Source organism: Centropristis striata, chromosome 23 (genome assembly GCF_030273125.1).
Source record: "Centropristis striata isolate RG_2023a ecotype Rhode Island chromosome 23, C.striata_1.0, whole genome shotgun sequence".
NCBI lineage: Eukaryota > Metazoa > Chordata > Actinopteri > Perciformes > Serranidae > Centropristis > Centropristis striata.
The window spans coordinates 5860712-5884540 of record NC_081539.1 but is presented as its reverse complement, the minus strand read 5'-3'; the positions used below and the strand labels follow the sequence as shown (position 1 = coordinate 5884540).

General features: G+C 35.2%; 2 protein-coding genes across 3 annotated transcripts; one reads left to right on the top strand and one right to left on the bottom strand.

Annotated features, from left to right (window-relative positions):
* si:ch73-264p11.1 (uncharacterized protein LOC100000923 homolog) lies at positions 1-20656 on the bottom strand. Of its 2 annotated transcripts, XM_059327026.1 has the most exons (7): positions 20518-20656; positions 18989-19101; positions 16053-16193; positions 12069-12404; positions 8540-8603; positions 404-641; positions 1-300 (listed from the first exon to the last, which is right to left on the bottom strand). In XM_059327026.1, exons 4-7 carry the CDS (start codon positions 12209-12211, stop codon positions 254-256), a joined length of 492 nt encoding a protein of 163 aa, XP_059183009.1. In that variant the 5' UTR covers positions 12212-12404; positions 16053-16193; positions 18989-19101; positions 20518-20656; the 3' UTR covers positions 1-253. The 2 variants fall into 2 exon arrangements, with proteins under 2 accessions (XP_059183009.1, XP_059183010.1); XM_059327027.1 differs by lacking the exons at positions 16053-16193; positions 18989-19101; positions 20518-20656 and having other exon boundaries at positions 12069-12886.
* LOC131962415 (band 7 protein AGAP004871-like) lies at positions 12210-22305 on the top strand. Its single transcript, XM_059327415.1, has 7 exons — positions 12210-12469; positions 16035-16188; positions 17620-17692; positions 19007-19089; positions 19852-20055; positions 20534-20668; positions 22110-22305. Exons 1-7 carry the CDS (start codon positions 12210-12212, stop codon positions 22293-22295), a joined length of 1095 nt encoding a protein of 364 aa, XP_059183398.1. The 3' UTR covers positions 22296-22305.
* Positions 22306-23829: the final 1524 nt, after the last annotated feature.

The window sequence follows — 23829 nt, the reverse complement described above, 5'->3', positions numbered from 1 at the left end:
ACCAGCTTTGCAATTCACAAAAAGGTTAAGGAGTTCTTCCCCATCTTCTGGGAGTCGTTTCAAAGTAATCCATTCAAAAGTTGTTGAGATATTTCAGTCTGGAAAAGCTAAAGTCAAGAAGCAGAAGCATCCTTGTGTTTATGCAATTATCTATATGTCCATGTTCATTTTGCATTCTTCAGACTTTGTTCCAGGCTGTGAACCTGTTGTTTTATCTCAGACTTCCCCCCAAAAAATGTTCCTTCCCGTCTCCTCATGTGTCCGGCAAGACTTCAACGTAATCAGGTGAGTTGGGAGCATCTGGAGGAAAAAGAGAAAAAGGGTCAAATGTATCACAGATTAAAGATGATGCAGTGAGAAGAAGAAGAAGAAGAAGAAGAAGAAGTTAAAATGTATGACGTACTTTCATAGTCGGGTTCTTCTTCTTTTTCTTCTACTTCTTCTTCTTCTTCTTTAGGTACAGGCAGCTGCTTCCTCTGAGCCTCTTGGAACTCCGGGTGTAAATGGGGCCGGTTCAACATGGCGATCTTCCTTTTGAGAGAGTGGCGAAGATGTATCGCCAGGCCCTGGTTCTTCTTCTTATAGTGGAGGATCAGGTCTTCCAGAGTCTTGAAAAACTTCTCATCTGCACCTCCTGCAGTCTGAGGGGAGAACAACAGCATAATGTGACGATTAAACATCCCAGAGGAGAGGAGAAACGTGAGAAAAGACGACAAAAAAGCTGTAAATAAACTTTTTTGCACACTTAAAGCAACTATATTAACTTTAACTGGATATAAACATTCTCAGTTTAGCCAGAAGATTGCTAAGGTGTGTATAGTTGTTATTAAAACTTGTCACAGTGCCATCAGGTCAGATTCAAACCAAATATAAGGTCGCTTTCACATATGAAGTCTGGTGGACTTGGTGTGATTCAGTGCAAAATTGCAAGTTGCAACATTGTTGCATATTTTATTTCTCAGAAAATAACAGAAAATGTTCAAAGCGACATCTTTTAACGTCTTGGTTTGTCTCACAAACAGTCCAAAACCCAAATATATTCAGTTTAAAATGATGTAAAAACAGAAAAAAACAGCAAACCTTCACACTGGAGGAGTTGGAAAAAGCACATTTTCTGGAAGTTTTGCTATCAAACTAGCAAAATAGTTGCATATTAATGTCAAAATAATGTTTTTTTTAACACCTCCTGCAGTCTGAGGGGAGAACAACAGCATACAGTGATGATTAAACATCCGAAAGGAGAGAAAAACATAAGAAAAGAGCGAAAAGAACAAGAAACAAGAAACATTAACTGGATTTTAAACACTCTTAGTTTCACGTGTGCATTACTCCTTCGATTCCAATGAAATCTAAGTTCTAAATTACAAGTTGTAACATTGTTGCATATTTAATTTGCTTTGCTTTGCTTCCACATTGTGCAACAATTATTGTAAACAAATGTTACACTGTTGCAGAGTCCTTCATCTGGTGGACAGCTTTCTGTGGCTAAATCATTTTTCACACTTTGTTGTTGTTGTGTGTGGTCTGTGATCGTCTGACCATATTAACTTCACCATTAGAGACATTTCTCACGCTGTTGCTCCCGTGCTGCTGCTGAGTCTCACATTTCCCTCCAAATTCAACCCAGAATGCTTTGTGTTTAGGTAGTCAGGCGGCTCAGTAAAATAAAGGGGACACGTCGGACAAAAGCTCCACATTTTTTCCACACGCTCTCCATCGCCATAGTCTCAATTTTTGATGGGAGCCACTTCATCAAGATTGTGGATCAGAGATGGCAACCATATAAAGTCTATGAGAACCAATATATCTTTTAAGCCACTTAGAACAGGGGTCTCAAACTCAAATTACCTGGGGGCCGCTGGAGGCAGTATCAAAATGAGCAAAAAAAGGCACAAAATTAGCAAAAAAGACACAACATTACAAAAAAAGACACAAAATGACAAAAAAAGACACAAAATGACTGAAAAAACACTAAATTACTTTAAACAAAGACACAAAAAGACAAAAAGACACAAAGTGACCAAAAAATACACAGAATTACCAAAAAATAAACAAAATTATTTAAAAAAGACATAAAATGACCAAAAAAGACACAAATTGTTAAAAAAAAAGACACAAAATTATTTAAAAAAGACACAAAATTACCACAAAAAAAAGACACAAAATTACAAAAAAAAAATAATTAAAGGGACCTTCCACACACAACACGGTAAAGTGCCATTCATATAAAACTCACATTTAACTTTCATATCAAGGTGGGGGCCACAAATATCGTCACGAGGGCCGCAATTGGCCCGCGGGCCGCGAGTTTGAGACCCATGATCTAAAACAATCTTGATGAAGTGGCTCCCATCAGAAATGTTAACCTATGCAGATGGAGAGCATGTGGAAAAACATTGTGGACTGGTTCTCACCTGCAGAGAACTGAACTTTGCTGCACCTGGAAGAGAACCGAGACCAGAGAGAACCCTAATAACCCTAATGAAGTCCTGGGGGCGAACTGACACTAGGGTGAACCAGAACCAGGACTGAGCGGGACAGACTGTCAGTAAAATTAGATTTCTGAAGGGAGTCTGGAGTTCATGGGAAAAAACTCAACCGAAAATGAAAGTTCCTCGGAGCTGCTTTATTTATTTTCTCACAGGTTTAGTTGATTTGACTGTCAGAAAATTACATAAAATGTTCAAAGCGACATCTTTAACGTCTTGGTTTGTCTCACCATTAGTCCAAAACCCAAATAAATTCAGTTTAACTCTCTGGGCTCTGAGCCTATTTTGGCCATTTTAGAAAACTTTTGATTTTGCCCTTCATGTACCACAAAAATAATGTTTACTATACCCATATTTGGTATCCATTTTTTCTTCACCTATATGATCTGACAATATTTTCTCACTTTAACCTACTTTAGCAACATATCGAGCCCAAAAATCATGAAATCCGAGTTGAAAAATTATACTATTTACAACAATAAAAAACACAAATATGCTCAATGAACTGTTTCGGAACTTAAAAATGTAAACATAGGATACAAATATGAACCTATAAAAAGGTAAAAATTGAAATATAATAAAACTATATGCAAAAAAGTCCCATAAAATCATGTATATTTATAGGCTTTTTTCCCCTTGTTAGCTGCAACTCTTCAAAACAAACTATGAGTGAAATTACACAGAGAGCTACACCAATGCTCAAATATTTCTGTAGTATCAAATTAAAACGATCATATCTTTGGTTTTACATGAGCTAGGAATGTCAAACAAAAACTGGGAGAAAGTTTCAAGTCTGTACTTTGGAGTGAAATTGATAGCAGCGCTCCATGTGACCTTGTTTTGTTGTTAAACGTCACATGATCTGATCAGGACGACACCATCATAGACCCCAGAGGGTTCAAATTTTTATAAAAACAGAAAAAACAGCAAACCATAACACTGGAGGAGTTGGAAAAAGCAATTAATGTCAAAATAATGTTTTTTTAACTGTGAATCAAACAACAACAACATGTAAAACGGGGAAATTGACAAAATGGAACAGAAAGGGAAAACACAGCAGCATGCAGGAAGAGATAAATGACTGTGCAACAAGAGAAGCAGAGATTCAGATACAAGTGGAAACAAGAAGATTTTTTATCTGTCATGCCAAAACACAATTAGTTGATTGTGTTGATTATGTTTTATTGTGAAAATCTTGACATGACATGCTGAGATTTTTAGTTGAAAAGTGTATTTCAAGGTTTGTCACGTCTCACTTTCTGTTTGACGACAGAAAACTTCAGTTGTTATTGTTTGTTTTTAACTTTAAGCCTCAATGCAATGCTTTATTTTTGTTAAATGATCATTTTTTTAAAGCTAGGGGTGAATTATACGTGCTGATGCAACTGCTGAAATTGTTTTGAGAATCAGAATTTATTGCTTTTGTTACAGTTGCTGCTGTATAAGAACAGAATAGAAAGAATTTCTGTAAATAAAATAAAGGTTAAAAAAAAAGCTTCTGTACTATTTGGGAGCCTGATTGAAACAAATACAGAAATTATGATTTATTTTTTTATCACAATTTTGCTATTTTTATTGTATTTATTCATTCTTCTTGACTTTATTTAAAATTATTTGTTTGATTTTTAAACCAAAAAAGAAAAAAAATGTGTCTTTGTATGTATAATAAAGATATTCCAGCATATTTTAGTGCCATTTTTTAGATTTTTAAGCATGTGCAAGTGATTATCAGGATTTTTTTTTTATTAAAATGGAGAAATTAGATACAGGTGCATCTCAATAAATTAGAATATTATAAGTCCATTATTTCCAGTAGTTCAAGTCAAACAGCCCCAACCAAGTATTGAGTCATATAGATGGACATACTTTTCAGAGGCCAACATTTCCATATTAAACATAATTTTTAAAATTGGTCTTTTGTAATATTAACATTTTTTGAGACACTGAATTTTAGGTCTTCATTGAATGTAAGCCATATTCATTATGATTAGAAGAAAGCAATTAAAGAGTAGACTAAAATTTAAATAAAACTGGTAAAAAGATAAAAAACTAATTAGAAAAAAAACGACATAAATACAATAAGATAACTAAAAAAAAAACAAATCATGTCTACAAACCGTTCACATTTAAATGCTTGGCATAAGGGTTAAAGAAAACTTTTAACATTAGTGGGACAAAAACAACTAAATAAGGGCTACATTAAATGTTTATTAATTTATTTAAATAGAAAAATCAAGATAGAAAATTTTAGAAATAAAGGCTATATCGCAAGAATAAGGACATGTATAACATCCCTCCTGCAGTATACACAGGTAACCTCACCTAGTGGTAACCTCACCTGGTGGTAACCTCACCTAGCGGTAACCTCACCTAGTGGTAACCTCACCTAGCGGTAACCTCACCTAGTGGTAACCTCACCTGGAGGTAACCTCACCTAGTGGTAACCTCACCTAGTGGTAACCTCACCTAGTGGTAACCTCACCTAGTGGTAACCTCACCTAGCGGTAACCTCACCTGGTGGTAACCTCACCTAGCGGTAACCCCACCTAGCGGCAACCTCACCTAGCGGTAACCTCACCTAGTGGTAACCTCACCTAGTGGTAACCTCACCTGGAGGTAACCTCACCTAGCGGTAACCTCACCTAGCGGCAACCTCACCTAGCGGTAACCTCACCTAGTGGTAACCTCACCTAGCGGTAACCTCACCTAGTGGTAGCCTCACCTAGCGGCAACCTCACCTGGAGGTAACCTCACCTGGAGGTAACCTCACCTAGAGGTAACCTCACCTAGTGGTAACCTCACCTAGAGGTAACCTCACCTAGCGGCAACCTCACCTAGAGGTAACCTCACCGAGCTGTAACCTCACCTAGCGGTAGCCTCACCTAGCGGCAACCTCACCTGGAGGTAACCTCACCTGGAGGTAACCTCACCTAGAGGTAACCTCACCTAGCGGCAACCTCACCTAGCGGTAACCTCACCTAGTGGTAACCTCACCTAGTGGTAACCTCACCTAGCGGTAACCTCACCTAGTGGTAACCTCACCTAGTGGTAACCTCACCTAGCTGTAACCTCACCTAGCGGTAACCTCACCTAGTGGTAACCTCACCTAGTGGTAACCTCACCTAGCTGTAACCTCACCTAGTGGTAACCTCACCTAGCGGTAACCTCACCTAGAGGTAACCTCACCTAGCTGTAACCTCACCTAGCTGTAACCTCACCTCACAACAGAAACACAGAGCTAATGGAAAAATGTTGAAGCGTCAGGGAGACGAAAATGCTGAATATTTAAAAAAGAAAAAGAGAGGGTACCATGAAAGTCACATTGAGTTCGGCTTCATAGAAGCAATGGACAATGGGGGGGTTGCTAAAGTTTACAATGGTAAAAATGTGGGTCCCTCAAGAAAAAGGTTGGGAACCAGTGCATTAGAAGGTGTTTATATGTTGTGTATCAAAGGGTTAATATGTATCATTCTTTTGTGGTTACACCATTCGACATATTGCCCTTATTTGTCTCTTACCCACATATAAACACTTGTCATGAGCTGAAAAGCTGTCATAAAAGTTGTGTGGCTGCAGCAGGTTTCTCCAGGACCACATTGTGCCATGATGACTAACAAGGTGAAAAGCCACACTGGTATATATGTACAACATTTACTATGAGTGGAAAATGATGGCGATATAATAGACACTCAAAGCTTGGAGTGGAAAATAGTGACCCCGCTAAAGAAAACAGTCTCTATCAGCCCATCAGTGAAGTGTTGAGTGGTGTACTGGAGTCTAAAAATACGTCAGAGGAGTTTCCTGTGATGAGGGGAAGAGCTGATCACTGCTGAGTTTCCACTTGAACCCATTCTGATCAGATCTGAGGTGAATTAGTGAATGAATCCTGCATTTATAAACATGTTTTTGCTGCCGTGGATGATGATGCATGTGTCAAATGTTAGCAGCAGCGGCTCAGCGTGCAGCTTTGACTCTAAGTTTCATTTTTAGTTGAGGTGTTTGGGTGGTCACAGCTGCTGAGAGCAATGAGGTCGTGTCATCAGTGTTGATCTGCAGGTTGATAGTTTGTACTCTGCAGAAAAGACTTGTTAAGATGTTCTATCAGGCTCTGTGGCATGTTGATGCTGATTTTATGTGAAGATGGCAAGAGGGAAAAGTACTGGTACAACTAAAGGTAGATTTGTTTGGATAAACATAATGATAACAACAAAAATAGCTCATAAGAGTTTAATTTAAGAGCTGATAACTTGACATTTTCAATGGTTTTCTTGATAATAACCAAAATCATCATCAAGAAAACCATGGAATATTGAGATGCACTTGTGTCTAATTTCACCATTTAAAAAAAAAGAATCCTGATAATCACTTGCACATGCTAAAAGAAATGTGAAAATGGATCTAAAATATGCTGGAATAACTTTATTTTACATGCAAAAGACGGATTTTTTCTTTTTCTAGCCATTTTCCATGGTTTTCTTGATAATGATTTTGGTTATCATCAAGAATAACATGTAAAATATCTAGATATCAGCTCTTAAATTAAACTCTTATCAGATATTCTTGTTGTTATCATTATATTTGTCCAAACAAATGTACCTTTAGTTGTACCAGGCGTTAAAATGAACAAGAAAATGAAGAAAACAATGGTCTAATTATTTTTTCCATGATTGTATGTAACTGAAAAAAAGTTTTAACAAAGACAACAAGATGGAAAAGATTAAAAAAGAAGAGAGAGAGAGACATTCACCTTTAGATCTATGAGAAAGACATTAACAACGGAAACTGCGGTGGAGAGCGAGCGTCTGATGGCCGTGATGCTGGTTCATCAGTATGATGGTATTAAATTATATTTTATGATATGTAAAGGAACAGGAGAACTCTTCTTCAGGGGATTTAAAGGTCAATGTGGGATGCCATCAGCAGCAGAAGCAATTTTAATTTGCATAAATCGTGTCTGACTGGAAAGCTGAGTCTCTTGTGGATTCTTCATGTTTGATGATGTTAGTTGCTCAGTAAACATGAGCTGATGTACCCTCCAGGATAAAAATAGCCTTGTGAAACTTCACAACCACAAACTAGAAGCCTCAATTTCTAACTTCATTTACCACTGGCTGCTAACAAGCTGCAGAACAGGTGTACCTAATAAAGTGGCTGGTGAGTGTAAATTGACAATAAATGGGTTTCTTTCTCTCTCCCGGTACTTGCACTTCCAACACTAAGACACTTTACAACCGTTTGCACTATTCAGCCTGTATATTTTGCCTTTTATATGTTTAGTCTGCATATTTTTTAGCTTATTTTATTTTTATTCTGTATATAGCTGTATATGTGTATATTTGTTTTAAACTAGGGTTCAGAGAGAAAAGTAATTTCAGTTCTCTGTATGTGTACACGTATTGCAGAACTGACAATAAAGTGACTTTTGACTTCACTGAAAGCCGAAAAAATGCAGAAATCTCCAAAATATCAAATGTTTTTTGAACCCTTATTCCAAGCATTGAAATATGAACGGTTTGTTGACATGCTTTTTTTTTTTTTTACTTATCTTATTGTATTTATGTAGTTAAATTTTGCACTATTTAATTTGATCTGTTTTTATGAATTTTATCCCTCTTTTGGATTAAATTCATTTTTATCTTTTTACCAGTTTTATTTAAGTTTTAGTCTATTGTTGAATTGATTTTTATTGCATTTTATTTATTTTAATAATTATTCAAAATTAATTTTTCTGGTTTTTATGTCACTTGTTTTTACTATTAGACTTACTTATAGCTCTTAAGTTTATTTTATTTTATTTTTATTACATTTTTATTTATTTTGAGCATTGGTCTCTAGATTATAAATTGCTTTTGTCTTTTAAAATTAATGAATTAATTATTTTTTTAATACATTTTTCACGTCTTCCCTTGTTCTATCCTGCTCTAACCTGTATGAAAGGTGCTTAAAAATATGGTAATTAATTGATTAATTGAAAATAAAGTACCCTCTTTATGTACGTGTGTGTGTGTGTGTGTGTGTGTGTGTGTGTGTGTGTGTGTGTGTGTGTTTACCATGAGAGTATAGTGTCCGGAGTGTGTCTGCAGCAGTCTGTAGGTATACACCACCTTCTTTTTACTGCAAGATAAAGATATAAGAGATGCATGTTGTTGATATTTGCTGAAATTAAACCATAAATTACATGCAGCAGAACTTTTACTCTTGGAAGAAACAACACGCTCAAAAACAAAACATGAGTCTGATAAAGTCGTTGAACGGCCCACAGCTTGACTCATTAACACCTAAAGAAACTGCTCTTTCCTATCATGAAAACAAGCTCTTCTAATGCCTTTTTTAATAAGAGATATTGGTGTTTGTTGGTGCATGAGAAGCACTTTGTGTCCCGTCTCGTGTATAAATACTGTAAACACGAAATGGAAAGTTGTGGCAAAGAGAGGACAGAGACAAAACCACAAGCTCACCAGACTGAAGAGGCTGAAGAGATGCAGTTATTGAATTTAAATGAGAATAAACAGAAAATTACATTTAACCTGAGAATCCACACAAACGTAGAGTATGTTATAATATAATACAACAACAATGTATATGAAAAGAAAGTATTATACATATATATTATGAAAGCCCATTAACAACAATGTGATGAAGAAAATAAAAAGAAAAGTGAGTTATCATCAGACATAATTACTTGTTATTTCAACCTAATGACTAAGTGCCTCAAACTTATTTATTTTTATTTATTTATTTGTTTATTTAACAGGGACAGTGCATGGCTCGGTAACGCTTTATAATAAGGTCCTTAATAACCATTAATTAACAAGTAATAAGGCATTGTTCTCGCTTTAGATCCGCTAGTTGCAAAAAGCATAGTTAACTTATAGTTAACTTATAATAGATGAGCAATGAAGTATATTCTAATATCAATAAGCAAACAAAATAAGATTAATAAAGGCATGGCAAAGACATAATGGGTGGGTCATGGGTGTTTGTAATGCCATTATTAACACTTATATAAGCTTATAAACACACAATAATGTTAATAAGCATCTTGTAAAGACTTACAAGGGCCTTATTACTTGTTAATTAATGGTTATCAAGGACCTTAATATTAAGCGTTACCCAGGACAACAGCAAGAGGAAAGTCACAGTATTAAGACACAACACAAAACAATGTTAAAATACAACACCAAAGAGATTGCAAAATAGTGAGCTAATGTTTGCGTTTATAGTTGGTCGGTGCATGATTGAGTGGATTTAAGCCATGGTTTTATTTTAGCTCTAAAACCAACGAATTTGCTGAACTTATGACTTTATATCTCAAAATAATGACTCACTATCTCAAATAATGACTTACTATCTCAAATTTTGACTTAGTATGTCAAAATAAAGACTCTGTACTTAAAAAATAACAACAAAGTATCTTGAAATAATGACTTAGTTCCCTAAAAGAATGGACTTTTACTAAAAAATGAATTACATAATGACTCCTCAAATTAATGGCGTTGCACCTCAAATAAAGGTCTAAGTACCTCAAATGAATGATTACGTACTTCATATTGATTACTTAGTATCTGAATTTAATGACTACGTTCTTCAAACTTACCATCTCAAAATGATGACCTAGTTCTTCAGAATAATGACGCTGTGTCTCAGAGTTATCATCTAATCGTCTTCTGAGGAAGTTTCTCAATCATTTGAGGTATTAACTAAAAAAAAAATTCATTTTGCTGTTCATTGGCTGCTAAGTTATTATTTTTTTCAACACTTTAGTCTGTATAGTCTTTTTTTTCTCCATCACAACGTTAAGTTTTCATCGTATTTTTGCTTTTTCCTAGTGGTGGAAATGTTCTACTATCATGAAACTATAAAATATCAGCAGCTGTAAAAGACCCAAGAAGCTATAAATGGAACAAAACAAAACACTTTAGACAAAGAAAAGTTAAACTGAGGCGAGCAGAGAGTAAAGATAATGACTTTTAACAACATAGTGTCTTGAAATAATGACTTAGTTTCTCAAAATAATGACTTTTACCTAAAATGAATGACTTTATATATCATTTCAATGACTTTTACCTCTAACTTATGACTAAGTACTTCAAAAATAATGACTTTTACACCATTAAAATGACTTTATATCTCAAAATAATGACTAAGTACTTCAAAATGATGAGTAAATATCTGCAAATAATGACTTTTAAGTCATTATAATGACATTATATCTCAAAATAATGACTTTTAACAACATAGTATCTTGAAATAATGACTTAGTTCCCTCAAAATAATGACTTTATATCTTTTAATGATGTTACCTCTAACTAATGACTAAGTACTTCAAAAATAATGACTTTTACGCCATTAAAATGACTTTATATCTCAAAATAATGACTAAGTACTTCAAAATGATGAGTTAGTATCTCAAAAAAACGTTCTTTAAGCCATTATAATGACTTTATATCTCAAAATAATTACTAAGTAATTCAAAATGATGAGTTAATACCTCCAAATAATGACTTTTACGTCATTATAATGACATTATATCTCAAAATAATGAGTTTTAACAACATAGTATTTTGAAATAATGACTTAGTTCCCTCAAAATAATGACTTTTACCTCAAATGAATGACTTTATATCTAATTTGAATGACTTTTACCGCTAACTAATGACTCGTTCTTTACGCCATTATAATGACATTATATCTCAAAATAAAGCGTTTTAACAACATAGTGTCTTGAAATTACGATTTAGTTCCCTCAAAATAATGGCTTTTACGCCATTAAAATGACTTTATATCTCAAAATAATGACTAAGTACTTCAAAATGATGAGTTAATATCTCCAAATAATGACTTTTACGTCTTATAATATCATTATATCTTAAAATAATGAGTTTTAACAACATAGTATCTTGAAATAATGACTTGGTTCCCTCAAAATAATGACTAAATGGTTTTTATGACTTTATATCTCAAAATAATTACTAAGTAATTCAAAATGATGAGTTAATATCTCCAAATAATGAGTTTTACGTCATTATAATGACATTATATCTCAAAATAATGAGCACAGTATCTTGAAATAACAACTTAGTTCCCTCAAAATAATGACTTTTACCTAAAATGAATGACTTTATATCTCATTTTAATGATGTTACCCCTAAATAATGACTAAGTACTTCATAAATAACGACTTTTACACCATTAAAATGACTTTTTATCTCAAATAATTACTAAGTAATTCAAAATGATGAGTTAATATCTCCAAATAATGAGTTTTACGTCATTATAATGACATTATATCTCAAAATAATGAGCATAGTATCTTGAAATAACGGCTTAGTTCCCTCAAAATAATGACTTTTACCTAAAATTAATGACTTTTTTATCTAATTTTAATGATGTTACCTCTAACCAATAACTAAGTACTTCAAAAATAACTACTTTTACACCATTAAAATGACTTTTTATCTCAAAATAATGACTAAGTACTAAGTTAAAACAGTCTGAACAGAGTTCTAAATCAGTTTTAAATCATTTTTTAAAGAGAAAAGTTTAGCAGAGAGTAAAGACACCACAGAGTATACTCACTAAACACACAGGCACATGGCTCCCTGGATGGTCTCGCTGTCTCGGACCAGGTAGGCTCCGTCCTTGTTCTTCTTCCCCAGCAGCTCCTCACACTGCGCCTTGGTGATGGCTCCGTGGTAAAACACCGGCATAGCTGCAGCCATGGCGACCAGAGACTGCACCGGACGGACATCCACCGAGGCACCAAGAGTCTCTCAGCAGCAGCTTCTGCTTTTTCTGCTTTCTCAGAACAGCTTCATTTCTAAGAACGGCAGCAGCTGTTCACAACCCGAGAGACGTGATCCAGGAGCCATAGACAGACGTCCAGATGTGGAGCTGATGTTTTATGCCTCAAGTCTGCGGCAGCACACAGACGGTTCGAGACAGAGAGAGATCAACACATGGAGGTGTGAGTGCCGAGTGTGAGAGAACACAGACACAGAGAGAATATTACAGAGGTGGCCTCACAGTTTGACAGGAAGTGTGAGAGAGAGAGAGCATGTGTGAAAGAGTGAGAGAGAGACAGAGACAGACAGAGATCAAGAAGATTAAACTTTTATTGAACCCAGAGTGGAAATTCAGATGTTAAAGGTGCATTAAAAACATCTATTGATTGAGTTTTCTTATTTTTGCCAGCAACAATACCCTCAGGGCAGGTTGAGCACATTTCACATGCTTTTCATTCTTCATTTGTTAATAGTTTTGGCTGTGTTCAATGCATTTGGCATGAATTTTGGCAAGATTGTGTATTTTTATTTGCTCTTGTTATTTCCAGCTCAGCTCCTGCATTAAGGCTAAAATACACTTGAAATAATGACTTAGTCCCTTCAAAATAATGACTTTTACCAAAAATGAATGACTTTATATTTCATTTTAATGACTTCGACCTGTAATTAATGACTAAATACTTCAAAAATAATGACTTTTTCGCCATTATAATGACATTATAACTCAACTAATGACTTTTATGCCATTATAGTGACTTCATATCTAAAAAAAAATTACTTTAATGCCATTATAATGACATTATATCTCAAAATAATGACTTTTACGCCATTACAATGACATTTGGCATGAATTTTGGCAAGATTGTGTATTTTCATTTGATCTTCCAGCTCAGCTCCTGCACTAAGGCTAAAATACACTGTGTATAACAATAGTTACACTCTTAAGGTTGAGCCATTGAGGAAAAAACTGGATCATGAATAAGTACTTTAAAATGCTGAGTTAATATCTCCAAATAATGACTTTTAACAACATAATATCTAGAAATGATTACAAAAAAGTTGACTTTTTGAGTTGGGTAAAGTAGACTGCATGGTATACTACCAAGAACGGCTCATTTATGTATTGGGGGATTTTAGTTCTGCTACACGCTTAAATATTGTGGTTATTGCTCTTTTAATGAAACCTACCTAACTGTACAGATAGAAAACAATGTTTCTCTGATGACTTATTGACACGAGAACAACCAATCTGTGAATATCTTTACAACTTTACCAAACTAAAAAAGGTGACTTTCCCCCCCTTATATTTAGACTTTTTCTTTTAATATCATATTTGAACTTTATTCTCAACATTTCAACTTTTTTCTGGTGATTTTAACTTTCCTTTTCTTTTTTTTTGCCCTCCTACTTGGCCCTAATCCTCTTCCCTACTATTAAGAATTAGCCTATGGGATTTTTGCAATGGATTTTGCACTGGACAAGTAAATTACTAATTATTAAATTAAATAAACAAATGAATAACAATATATATACGAACAACAGAAGTGAAGTAAATAGATTAAATTATTTTATTTTTTTTAAAAGAAAGAAACTATCTATCTATTGTCTATCTATTTTTCATTATTATTATTTAAATTTTTTTCCCCTTTTTCTTATTTTTCAACACTCATATTGTTGATATGTTTGGTTGGTAGTACTGCCATTGATATTTATTTTATTTTTTTTGTTTGTTATGCTACACTACCATTTTATCTTCTTTGTTGCTGTTGCTATTATTACCCAATTGATGCTTGCCACACCTGCTTGTTTGTTTGATTTAAACTAAAAAAACAATAAATAAAAAAATGATCACAAAAAAGAAGGAAGAAACACATTCCTCTGCAAAAAGATCGCTTAACATTTTCAGTTTTATCACTTTTTTTCTTTTCTTTTTTTCTTTAAGTATTTACAAGTCTTTATATAATCGTATATAGTAGTACTTTTGTTTATTTTACAATAAAAATAAATATCTGGCCCCGTGACGTAATACGCAACACTCTGAGTTCTACTACGTACGTTGCTAGGCAACCGTTAGCAGCGTGACGCGGAATCCAGGGGACGAGCCAAACACAAACTAATCCAGAGCTTGTGACTAATGGCTTTGAAACGAAGAGCAATAATCTCCTTTAGCGTTAACTAAAGCTAAATAAATGAACTTGTAACACATGCAGCTGTACTCCGGAGGGTAATGAACAGCCTGAACAGAGTCGGAGTTATCTGTGAGGAGGAATGTGTTGAAAACAAGCGGAGAGGTCAGTAGACAGCAGCTTCACTCACTGGTTTCCAGCTGAAGTTTTACTGTTAGCTCCACCCATAGACTGTATATAAACACCACCTCTATACCAAGTTTTACTGTTAGCTCCACCCATAGACTGTATATAAACACCACCTCTATACCAAGTTTTACTGTTTGCTCCACCCATAGACTGTATATAAACACCACCTCTATACCAAGTTTTACTGTTAGCTCCACCCATAGACTGTATATAAACACCACCTCTATACCAAGTTTTACTGTTTGCTCCACCCATAGACTGTATATAAACACCACCTCTATACCAAGTTTTACTGTTAGCTCCACCCATAGACTGTATATAAACACCACCTCTATACCAAGTTTTACTGTTTGCTCCACCCATAGACTGTATATAAACACCACCTCTATACCAAGTTTTACTGTTTGCTCCACCCATAGACTGTATATAAACACCACCTCTATACCAAGTTTTACTATTAGCTCCACCCATAGACTGTATATAAACACCACCTCTATACCAAGTTTTACTGTTAGCTCCACCCATAGACTGTATATAAACACCACCTCTATACCAAGTTTTACTGTTAGCTCCACCCATAGACTGTATATAAACACCACCTCTATACCAAGTTTTACTGTTAGCTCCACCCATAGACTGTATATAAACACCACCTCTATACCAAGTTTTACTGTTAGCTCCACCCATAGACTGTATATAAACACCACCTCTATACCAAGTTTTACTGTTAGCTCCACCCATAGACTGTATATAAACACCACCTCTATACCAAGTTTTACTGTTAGCTCCACCCATAGACTGTATATAAACACCACCTCTATACCAAGTTTTACTATTAGCTCCACCCATAGACTGTATATAAACACCACCTCTATACCAAGTTTTACTGTTTGCTCCACCCATAGACTGTATATAAACACCACCTCTATACCAAGTTTTACTGTTAGCTCCACCCATAGACTGTATATAAACACCACCTCTATACCAAGTTTTACTGTTAGCTCCACCCATAGACTGTATATAAACACCACCTCTATACCAAGTTTTACTGTTAGCTCCACCCATAGACTGTATATAAACACCACCTCTATACCAAGTTTTACTGTTAGCTCCACCCATAGACTGTATATAAACACCACCTCTATACCAAGTTTTACTGTTAGCTCCACCCATAGACTGTATATAAACACCACCTCTATACCAAGTTTTACTGTTAGCTCCACCCATAGACTGTATATAAACACCACCTCTATACCAAGTTTTACTGTTAGCTCCACCCATAGACTGTATATAAACACCACCTCTATACCAAGTTTTACTGTTAGCTCCACCCATAGACTGTATATAAACACCACCTCTATACCAAGTTTTACTGTTAGCTCCACCCATAGACTGTATATAAACACCACCTCTATACCAAGTTTTACTGTTTGCTCCACCCATAGACTGTATATAAACACCACCTCTCTGTCTGTGTTGCGGGCAGATGGAGGCAGGAGGAGGGTCGGGGTGTTGGAGGTCTTCGGGGCCGTGCTGACCCTCCTGTCCGCCGCCTTCATCCTCTTCACCTTCCCCTTCTCAGCCTGGATGTGTGCGAAGGTAACCTGATAATATACAGTCATGGAAAACATGATTAGATCACTGTTTTCTTCAATTTCTTGTGCATTTTAATGCCTGGTACAACTAAAAGTGCATTTGTTTGGACACATATAATGATAACAACAAAAATAGCTGATAAGAGTTTAATTTAAGAGCTGATATCTAGACATTTGGCGTGACACAGAAACAAAGGACAATGCTGTCATTTTTCTGGTGATGGCAGTCTCTTCCTTTCATTCTTTCATTGATCTCAAGATGTAAAAAAAAATCAAAGTTTTTCTCAAAACTAAACACTTCGTCACTCTGATGAGCTGATGAACTTCTATGACACTGATGTATATCATATATTTCATGCTTTCTCTTCTGTCCAGCATTGGAACATGTATACATATCTTTATATACAGTCATGGAAAAATGATTAGACCACCCTTGTTTTCTTCACTTTATTGTTCATTTTTAATGGCTGGTACAACTAAAGGTACATTTATTTGGACAAATATAATGATAACAACAAAAATAGCTCATAAGCGATTAATTTGAGAGCTGATATCTAGACATTTTCCATGGTTTTCTTGATAATGATTTTGGTTGTTACCGAGAAAACCATGGAAATGGCTAGATATCAGCTCTTACAGGTGCATCCCAATACATTAGATTATGATTTAAAAGTCAATTTCCAGTAGTTCAAGTCAAACAGCCACAACCAAGTATTGAGTCATATAGAATCAAATCCAATCAAAATGACTTTATTTATCTCTGAGGGGATATTCAGTGAGTCTGTTAGCTCTGTTAGAATGAGACAGCCTGATGGCTGTAGGAGAGAAGGATCTTTTGAATCTCTCCGTCCTGCAACGGAGAGAGAGGAGCCGTCCACTGCTGTTTTTTTGGTCCATAAAGGTTTTGTGTAGGGGATGATCCGGGTATTTCAAGATGGCCTTCAACATCTTGACAGTGCATCTCTCCACCACCTACAGTACAGGCCAAAAGTTTGGACACACCTTCTCATTCAATGCGTTTTTCTTTATTTTCATGACTATTTACATGCAACCACCAAGTAACCACCCTTTGCTTACTAGAATATAAGACATGTTTTCAGTTATTTCACACTTTTTTGTTAAGTACATAATTCCACATGTGTTCATTCATAGTTTTGATGAATTTACAATGTCAATAGTCATGAAAATAAAGGAAACACATTGAATGAGAAGGTGTGTCCAAACTTTTGGCCTGTACTGTATGTATCATGGGTTTTTTTTAATGAGTACTTTTACTTTCTGTAGTTTTAGTAGCAGATTTTGATGCTTTTGTAATTTTACTCAAGAAAAGATTTAACTTTAATTTGTATTCCTACACTGTGGTGTTGCAACTTTTACTCAAATTAAATATCTGAGTACTTTTCTTTGACCACTGGTGTGTGTTTGTGTGTTGCAGGTGGTTCAGGAGTATGAGAGGGCCGTTATCTTCAGACTGGGCCGCGTTGTTAAAGGACGAGCCAAAGGACCCGGTACAAGCCTTTTTTTTTTTTATTAGGATATGGCACATATACACAGACAGGCAATCGCTCTAATTTTAACTTGAAGCTCCGTCATACAAACAGGACGTGGATACGGTTCAGTAAAAAGAAATGCAGAACAGAAAAACGGAACAGAAGACAAATAAATGTATATTAAAGGAAGAGATAGATGTACAGGACAAATGTACAAGATTCAGCTTGTTTCAAAAACCAGTTGTAGATATTTCAGGTTGAAGGCAAATAAAAAGACTTAATGGGCAAAACCAAAACTGAAAAAAATTGGGAAAATAACTTGAAATAATAATAATAACAATTTGGTACAATAACTCTTTTTAATAGCATTGTCTCCATGAAGCTGAACACAAAGTTTCCCAGACCCTTTAATTCTAGTTCTGGGTGGTTTTATAGTTTGAATTCAAATATTATAATAATGTATTTTAATAATATGTGCGAAATTTGCTGCCTTAAAATTATATATTTTACAAATCAATATATTGTATTATTATAGTTTGTATTGCTTCTTAAAGGTTGTTATTATATTATATTTAACTATGTTTTCTTTATTTCTTTTATTAACTTTGCATTCCATAGTATTGTACTTGTATAACCAGAGTGACAAAACATCAGCCCATATGAAGACTTTTAGCAGATTATTATTTAAATACAGGAATAAAAACATTTTAGCGACTCACAATTCAGCTAAAAGTCATTAAAATAAAATGTCTTAAACACTGATTCCTGACATTATGTTTTATAGATAATATTTTTTTACACATAATATAATAATTTTAACATCATTTTAACATTATGTGTGCAATATTCTCTGTGCAATGGTCCATATCCAACTGTTGGCACTGTCTGCATTGTATATAATGTTCCTAAAGTTTTTTATTTTATTTTTGTTTGAATTGTTTAAAATACATATCTATTTTTAGAATCCCTTACAGGAGTCATAAATCTTTTTTTTTTTGTTATTTAAAAAAGGGAGAAAAATGACAATCTATTTTTTAACTTTTTTTATTTACAAAAAGGGACAAAATACAAAAGAAACCGGGAAGAAATTGGAGGAAAAAAATCATACTTTTTATATTTCTACTTGTTGATATTGTAAATTGTAAATACTTTATATTTTTGTTTACATTTCTAGTTTATACTGCTGTTTAGTAGTTATTGTCCTTTGCTATCCACTTTGCGGCTGTAACTCCTGAAATTTCCCGTTGTGGGAAAAATAAAAGAAATCTTAATCGTATTAAGTTTTTACACATATGAAGGAAAGTATTTTCTCACCTGTCTGTATCTCTGCAGGTCTGTTCTGGTTCATCCCCTGGCTGGACGTCATCCAGACAGTCGACCTGCGGACCGTCTCCTTTAACGTCCAGCCACAAGAGGTCAGCATCACTCTGCCTAAACATCATGTCGTCACACTGTTAAAATAATCGCCTATGTCATTTTTTGTCAAAATTGTTTTTTTTTGCCTAAATCATCTCCTCATAGCCACCTATGGTAAAATCGCCTACATCCTCAGTTGATCAGATCATGTGATTTTACCCCTTTAAGATAATGGCCTATGTCAAGTGTGTGACTTAAGCAGAGTTATTATGCCTAAGTCAAAATAAAATGTGACTTAGGCAATTTTTTGAACATGCCTTTGTAACTTAAGCAAGATATGGTAACACTTTATTTTGAAGGTGTCTACATAAGAGTGACATGAGCGTGTTATAAACATGACATGGGACGTGTCATGAACATTAATGACACTTTGAAGTAACATTAATGCTCATGATACTTGTCATGTCATGTTTCTGACAGGCTTGTGTCACTCTTATGTAGACACCTTCAAAATAAAGTGTTACCATATCTTGCTTAAGTCACAAAGGCATGTTCAAAACATTTTTCTTCATTTATTTCTCTTAAATTACATAATTTACACACAGTGTTATTACTATGCCAATAACCATCCTTTGTTACGTCCTTTTTGAGTGAAATGATCAATAAATGTCATATGTTACACTTTTGGTGAAGTTTTCTGTGTTTCCTGCAAAACTTGAAAAAATGAGTTAGGCGATTATTTTAACAGGGAGACAATATAAAGAATTTATTTCCTCCAGTGTTTCCACATGAAGGTAACTGTTCTTTATGACTCTGCTCAGGTTCTGACTGCAGACGGGGTGCCGTTGAAGGTGGATGCTGTAGTGTTTTACCGGGTGGTGGACCCCGCCCTCTGGGTGACGCGGGTTGAAAACGGCTACCAGGCCACACACACGCTGGCCCAGACGACCCTGAGGGCCACGCTGGGCGCACACACTCTGACAGACATACTGACCCAGAGGGGGAGCATCACCAAGAGGACGGAAGTGAGTCAAATACTCAGAAACTGTGTCAGAAGTTTATTCATTTGTGCCTCTCGTTTATTATTATTATAATATGTGAATCACAGAGCTAAATATATACATTTTCTCTTTATTTAGAATCCTTTACAAGAATATAAAATCCTGGAAGACTCTATTTCTTTGTTGTTTTAAAGGGGAGATGGGACAAAAATACAAAAAAATAAAACTAAGTAGAAAAAAAATAATATTAAAATAGCATAAAATAGACAAAATACATACATTCTTTTAGAATCCCTTACATGAGTTACAAATCATTTTTTATTATTAAAAAAAGGGAGAGAAATGACAAAAAATTAGAGAAAAGAAGCTAGAAAATAATAGAAATAAATAAAAAATATAAATAAAAGAAAAGTTTTAAAAACCCATGGTGCATATTGCTCCTCAGACCGAGTACACAGTTTAAACAGTGAGTGAGAGGTGTGGTACCTGTGTGCTCCTGCAGGAGGTGCTGTACGCTGCGTCCAGGCTGTGGGGGGTTCTGGTGGAGCGGGTGGAGCTGAAAGACCTGACGCTCCCCGTCAGTCTGCAGCGCTGCATGGCTTCAGAGGCCGAGGCCGCCAGGCAGGCCAGGGCCAAGGTACACACACACACACACACACACACACTGTACATAAACACACTGCACATAAACACACTGCACATAAACAGGTATCTTTCTAGTCAATTAATCTATTAATTACTATATTTTTGTATGGCACCTTTTATACTGGTTAGAGCAGGATAAAACAAGTGAAGACATACAATTTTTTTTAAAAAGACAAAAGCAATTTATAAACTACAGACCAATGCTCAAAATAAAAATAAAAAGCAATAAAAAAATAAAGAAAAAGTAAAGAAACACATAAAAGCTATAAGAAGAGTATTTAAAAACCAGTGACATAAAAACTAGATTAAAAAAAATACAAAAAATAAAAATCAATTATGAAAAGAAATAAAATGCAATAAAAAGTGATAGACTAGAATCTAGGTAAAGAGGCCGAGGCTGCCAGGCAGGCCAAGGTACACACACACACACACACACACACACACACACACACACACAGGTGTTAGTTGTGCAGATCTGTGTGTTCTCTGAACTGAAACACAACAACAACATGTGTCTGAGCTGCTGCCATCTGCTTTATTAAACCCCAGTGAACCTACAGACATGAAACACGCTGTATGTTGATGTAGGTGTTCAGTAATTCAGATTAAGTGATTAACCGAACGGTTTCTTCAGCAGACAAACATTAAACTGCAGTGTCCGAGGATCCATTCCTCTCTTTTCCTGTCGTCTCTCAGCAAAAGAGTGATTAGATATTTAGATGTTAAGACACCTTTTTAATTACAAGATAACATAAAATCTTAGCGAGAATTTAAACAGAGAGAGTTGAGAGTACTTTTGCATTATATGTCGCAATATTTAGTATTTTCCTCACAATAAGCTTTGTGTTACCTTACAATACCTTAATTCTTCATCCATCCCTTCTGGGTCATGTTTTCTATCTTTGGTTACATCATAGTTGCACTAAAGAAGCTCTGGAGACATTTTCCAGCTCCATTTAACCCCCCAAAACTATATATGTATTTATATAGTATATGTATATATATATCTTTTATTTTGCCAAGCAATTAATCAATGAATTCATCGTTAATGTTATAGATCAGGGGTCTCAAACTCAAATTACCTGGTGGCCGCTGGAGGCAGTATCAAAATGACCCAAAAAAGACACAAAATTACTAAAAAAAAAGACACAAAATGACCAAAAAAAAGACACAAAACGACCAAAAAAGACACAAAATGACCAAAAATTACAAAGGAATTACTAAAAAAGACACAAAATTACCAAAAAAAGACACAAAATTACCCAAAAAAAGTAATTAAAGGGACCTTCCACACACAACACGGCAAAGTAAATTGTGTTTCTGAAAACATTTGAGGCGAGAAATATGCAGTAACAGACCTTTTGTAGACAGAAACAGGTTGAGATCATTAAAGTCTTCTCTGCCGACCTTACCTTGCCTCTGTGTGTGTTTAGATGATTGTGGCTGAAGGAGAAGTGAAAGCGTCTCAAGCTTTAATGGTGGCGGCGTCGGGTCTTCCCCCCGTGGCGTTCCACCTCAGATACCTGCAGTCGCTCTCCTCCGTCTCCAGCAGCGCCTCCGTCGTGGTGTTTGGTCTCCCCACAGAGCTCCTCGACGTCTTCATGTCCCACCAGCCGTGACGCTCCGCCGCCAGCGGCTCTGCAGGGAGAGAAACAGGTCAACCGAGCAGCAGAACCAAGAACCAAGAACCAAGAACCAAGAACGCTTCTCTTGTTTCTAACCTTTGTACATATGTGCTGTATTTGCACACTAGTTACTCTGATAATAAAATTGATTTTATTTTTGCAATCTGTGTTTAAAATCAGCTGGTTTTATTGATTTTGGCACCTTTTTTTGGTGCCCAGTGCTCCTTTTTGGGGTGTTTCTGCACCAAGGTTATTATAGTTAACGAAAACTAGAATTGAAAAAACTGAAATAAAAATAAAAACGAGAGTTTTTAAAAAAAAACCATTTTGTGGTTACAAAACTAACTAAAACGAACTAAAATTATAGTGAAAATGTCCTTCGTTTTCGTCTTTGTCAACTTTTTTCATACATAAACCTTTTTGGTTGATATGAAATCTATTTCATCTATCTGGTTTTATGACTTAATAACCTTATTGGGGCTGAGATGGATCAGACAAAGGAAATAAAGGAAAAATGTATTATGACCTCTTTGAATCTGGCATCCAACAAATACCCAAATAAATTACAAAAAACTAAAACTAATACAAACTTAACTAAAACTAAGCATTTTCCAAAAAATAAAAATTAATTCAAACTAGCAAACTCACTCTAAAAACTAATTAAAACTAACTGAATTTGAAAAGAAAAATTGACAACAAAATTGGAACTAAAACTAATGAAAAATCCAAAACTATTATAACCTTGTTCTGCACCCAGTTTCAAAGAAATCACCAGTCAGTTTATAAGCTGCGTCTCCTTTGGAGCTTTTGTTGATGCAGTTTGACAGGTGGAGCTCTCCATCTTTTTACCACCTCTGGTAAAATGTGGTATTACTTTTTCTTACACGTATATTTTGGTATTCAAGCATTTACAAAAAAATGGCACCAAACACAAAGAATTGTGTTTTTACAGATATATCAGACAGTGGAAAAGATGAACTAAACTGGAGCCGGTCGCTCCTGATAAAACAGCTCGTGGTATCAGAGGGCGGATGTGTTGGATGATCCCATTATCATTACCTAATACTGCAGTTTAAGGCAGACATGAATATGTTCAGGTTCAAAGGTTTAGCTGCGATTATCTCTGCAGCTTTGGCTGAACGCTCCCATAATAGAACGTCCAGATCCTGCAGACCACCGGGTCTCCACCAACACCACCATTGAGTCATTTTCACAAGGAATGAATGTGACCTCCACCAAGGAGGTCAAGTCAACAGAAAAAACTACGGGGCTGATTTTATGATCATTAACCCTCTGGAGTCTCCAAAAGCACCAAATCCAGACTTCATGAGGCCAGTTTCAGTTTGATGATGATATACCAAGTAAAACTGGAGACAGGCTCAAATAGATTTAGTATAAAATGATAGAACTGGATGGAACCCTCTTATATGTTAGATTTTTAACCTTTGTTCACATGTGCATTAAACATGATAGTATTTTCAAAGTAAAAAAAGATTCAAAATCACATTTTATGTTGGACTAAAGGACT